At 51.9% G+C, this 4,529-nt stretch overlaps 1 protein-coding gene across 1 annotated transcript in view; it reads left to right on the top strand.

Annotated features, from left to right (window-relative positions):
• The first annotated feature begins 2,612 nt into the window (after positions 1-2,612).
• The window catches only part of pwp2h (PWP2 small subunit processome component), an 18,092-nt gene continuing 16,175 nt past the window's right edge, over positions 2,613-4,529 (top strand). Inside the window, exon 1 of the mRNA XM_078408613.1 lies at positions 2,613-2,680. Within this exon, the coding sequence (XP_078264739.1) occupies positions 2,613-2,680 (68 nt within the window). The remainder of the gene's footprint in view (positions 2,681-4,529) is intronic.

The raw sequence follows: 4,529 nt of genomic DNA, 5'->3' as shown, positions 1-4,529 counted from the left end.
GGTTGTGGTGGGATGGTTCAGTTACCTGATAACAGCCGGGAAGAAACTGCCCCTGAATCTGGAGGTGTGCGTTTTCACACTTCTGCACCTCTTGCCCGATGGGAGAGGGAGAAGAGGGAGTGGCCGGGGTGAGACTGGTCCTTGATTATGCTGCTGGCCTTGCCGAGGCAGCGTGAGGTGTAGATGGAGTCGGTGGGAGGGAGGTGGTTTGTGTGATGGTCTGGGCTGCTGGCCTTGCCGAGGCAGCGTGAGGTGTAGATGGAGGCGGTGGGAGGGAGGTTGGTTTGTGTGATGGTCTGGGCTGCTGGCCTTGCCGAGGCAGCGTGAGGTGTAGATGGAAGCGGTGGGAGGGAGGTTGGTTTGTGTGATGGTCTGGGCTGCTGGCCTTGCCGAGGCAGCGTGAGGTGTAGATGGAGTCGGTGGGAGGGAGGTTGGTTTGTGTGATGGTCTGGGCTGCGTCCACAATACGCTGCGATTTCTCCCGGTCATGGATGGAGCCGTTCCCAAACCGTGCTGTGATACATCCTGATGAAATGCATCCTAGGGCGCATCTGTAGAAGTTGGGGAGAGGTGTAGAGGACGTGCCGAACGACCCAGACATAGACCTGCAGTGGGCAGCTCCACATCGCACAGAGGCAAGGAGACCCACCTGACTGCTGAACAAGTTTAACACAGTTTGCTGATGCCAGTACAGAGCTTCCTGCTGTGCGAGTCATCTGCCAGCTGAGCTAATCTGTAAAGCCCCTGAGCCCTCTTAACCGGTGTAGACTTTGTTCAGTATGGAAGGGGAGTAGGGTTTCAACTGTCCCGTACTAGCCGGGACATCCCGTATTTTGGGCTAAATTAGTTTGTCCCGTACGGGACCGCCCTTGTCCGTATTAGGCCCGGGGGCGCTTTAGGCCCAGACACTGTAGGCCCGGACACTGTAGGGCCCGGACACTGTAGGCCCGGGCACTGTAGGCCCGGCCGCTGTAGGCCCGGACATTGTAGGCCGGGACAGTGTGGGCCTGGACACTGTAGGCCCGGACGCTGTAGGCCCGCACGCTGTAGGCCCGGACACTGTAGGCCCGGACAGTGTAGTAGGAAAAAAACTTCAGATGCTGGTTAAAATCTGTGTCTACCTTCCAGACAGTGTAGGTGCGGACAGCGTAGGTCCGGACAGTGTAGGTGCGGTCACTGGAGGCCCGTGCGGCGCCTAACGGAGGTTGCTTAGCAACCCGCCTCCCGGCCCGGGCGGCCGCCATTGGTGGAGCGGGAGCACGTGGCCGCTGGCTGGGTGAGGTCACGTGGGGCGCGGGGCGGTGACGTCACCTTGTCCCGTATTTGGGAGAGAGGAAGTTGGCAACCCCTAAAGGGGAACATTTTCCAAGGCGTGGGAGTTATTTATGGAGGTGCGAGGGGTGTGAACTGTTGTGTGATGGGTGTTGAGTCTGGGTGGGGTTTGCCAGAGGCAGCTAATGCACCCTGACTTCCAGCTAAGCACCAATCACCTTGCTCGCTGACTACACAGGCCAGGAGTCTAGACGCAAGACTGGCTCATTCTCGTACGCCGCAGCGCCAGAACAATGAGGCCCTTACCTCCCCCAATGTGCATCTACCCGGTCTATTCCTCTCATGATTTTATACATGATCTGAGGAGGAATTGTTTTAGCCAGAGGCAGGTTGTAATGTGGACACCAGTGTCGGACAGAGTGGTGGCGGTGGTGTGGAGGAAGGAACTACAGATGCTGGTTTACACTGAACATAGACACAGAGTGCTGGAGTAACTCAGCGGATCGGGCAGCATCTCTGTACGGAGTTTGTACGTTCTCCCCCGTGACCCGCGTGGGTTTTCTCTGAGATCTTCGGTTTCCTCCCACACTCCAAAGACGTACAGGTTTGTAGGTTAATTGGCTTGGCAAATGTAAAAATTGTCCCTAGTGTGTGTAGGATAGTGTTAGTGTGCGGGGATCGCTGGGCGGCACGGACCTGGTGGGCCGAAGGGCCTGTTTATCCGCTGTATCTCTAAATCTAAATAAAATCTAAGAACATGGATAGGTGACGTTTCAGAGTGCTGGAGTAACTCAGTGGGTCAGGCAGCATCTGTGGAGATAAGGAATTCACGGGGTCTGAAGAAAGGTCTCGACCCAAAACGTCACCCATTCCTTCTCTCCAGAGATGCTGCCTGTCCCGCTGAGTTACTCTAGCGTTTAGTGTCCCCCTTCCCAGCGTGTCGTTGTCTGGCCTTTAATTAGGGAGGGAAGCTCTCGTTCACGATGAGCAGAAGTGTAAGCTTTATACGGCCAGCGATGCAGAACTAGCTCAGCCTGACACCATCTCGAAATGTAATACAGGCTTTGATTAAAGAGCCTTGCATTCCTCATTGCTTGCTCCTCACAACACAAAGACAATTAGGTACACAAATCGACCAAGCCCTTTGCATTTACCTTGAAGTGTTGTTGTTCCCACTGCAACACATTTCACACATCAGTCCGGGGCCCTGATCAAAGCACAAGCTACTAGGGCATACACAGAGAGCTAATCGAGATCTACAGCAGATCCATCCCTTGGTGTTTTTTACAAAGAACAAGGCTGTCCGTTAGTGTTACGTCCAACACTTCAGAAGTGTGTAAATGAAAGGAGGGAAGGCCAGCCCCGTGTGTACAGGGGAGCTGCAACACAGGAACCTCTCGTGGTCAAAGTAGGAGCAGAATTAGGCCATTCGGCCCATCAAGTCCACTCCGCCATTCAATCACGGCTGACCTATCTCTCCCTCCTGACACCCGCACTGATCAAGAATCTACTCTATCTATCTCTGCTATAAAAAATATCCACTGGCTTGACCAGCACAGCCATCTGTGGCAAAGAATTCCACGGATTCATCACTCTCTGACTAAAGAAATTCATGGAAACATAGAAAATAGGTGCAGGAGGAGGCCATTTGGCCCTTCGAGCCAGCACCGCCATTCATTGTGATCATGGCTGATCATCCACAATCAGTAACCCGTGCCTACCTTCTCCCCATATCCCTTGATTCCACTAGCTTCTACAGCTCTATTTAACTTCCTCCTCATCTCCTTCCTAAAGGAAAGTCCTTTAATTCTGAGGCTGTGCCCTCTAGTCCTAGACTCTCCCACTGGTGGAAACATCCTCTCCACATCCACTCTATCCAGGCCGCTCACTATTCTGTACGTTTCAATGAGGTCCCCCCGTCATCCTTCTAAACTCCAGCGAGTACAGGCCAGTGCCCACAAACGCTCATCATAGATTAACCCACTCATTCCTGGGATTGTTCTTGTAAACCTCCTCTGGACCCTCTCCAGAGCCAGCACATCCTTCCTCAGATACGGGGCCCAAAACTGCTCACAATATTCCAAGGATGAGAGGAATAGATCGGGTAGATGCACAGAGTCTCTTGCCCAGAGTCGGGGAATCGAGGACCAGAGGACATAGGTTTAAGGTGAAGGGGAAAAGATTTAATGGGAATTTGAGGGGTAACGTTTCCACACAGAGAGTGGTGGGTGGATGGAACAAACTGCCAGAGGAGGTAGTTGAGGCTGGGACTATCCCATCGTTTAAGAAACAGTTAGACAGGTACATGGATAGGACAGGTTTGGAGGGATATGGACCAAACGCAGGCAGGTGGGACTAGTGTAGTTGGGACATGTTGGCCGGTGTGGGCAAGTTGAGCTAAAGGGCCAGTTTCCACACTGTATCACTCTGTGACTGAAAAAGGGTCTCGACCCAAAACATCACCTATCCACATTCTCCAGAGATGCTGCCTGACCCGCTGAGTTACTCCAGCATTTCGTATCTATCTGTGTTACAGAGAGATAGGAGTAGCCAGGCGGGACTAGGCCAGAATGCCAACTTGGTGGGCATGGACATGTGGGCCGAAGGGCCTGTTTCCGTGCTGTCGTGCTCAATGACTCTGATAAACCAGGGCTGGCTAGGTGGAGCAAGACACCAAATGTCTGAAGAAGGGTCTCGACCCGAAACGTCACCCATTCCTTCTCTCCAGAGATGCTGCCTGACCCGCTGAGTTACTCCAGCACTCTGTGAATAAATACCTTTGATTTGTACCTGCATCTGCAGTTATTTTCTTATATTAAAACACCAAATGATTCACTTCGCATCTCACCATTATTTTTATTACATTTGGACAGAATTAGGAACAGCGTGAAAAAATATATCTTTGGAAAAGGAAGCCTGCCAGTTAATAGAAATGCAGAGTGTATTGAGTGGGGGGTAAATACGGGCCTGACTGATGTAGCAGACAGCAGCCAGCATCTCGTGGCACTCCGCTAAGTAATCAAAGCCCCACTGATTACACCCCCCCCTTGTCTGTACCACTTACCCACTCACCGCACAACTTTACTTGTGCTGCCCTGAAATGGGGGGACGATGTAAAAACACAGCTGTCATTTCTACACGGTGAAACCAAAATGCATAAAAATACCCTTTAATAAAATCTGACGCTGCACTTTAAAATCTGCACTTTAACCACATGTGATTTTTTACAAATCTATTACAAATCTCAAATTGTAGAG

The sequence above is a fragment of the Rhinoraja longicauda genome, chromosome 12, assembly GCF_053455715.1.
Source record: "Rhinoraja longicauda isolate Sanriku21f chromosome 12, sRhiLon1.1, whole genome shotgun sequence".
NCBI lineage: Eukaryota > Metazoa > Chordata > Chondrichthyes > Rajiformes > Arhynchobatidae > Rhinoraja > Rhinoraja longicauda.
Note: the sequence above shows the minus strand (reverse complement) of the source record. Positions and strands in the feature narration are given on the sequence as shown.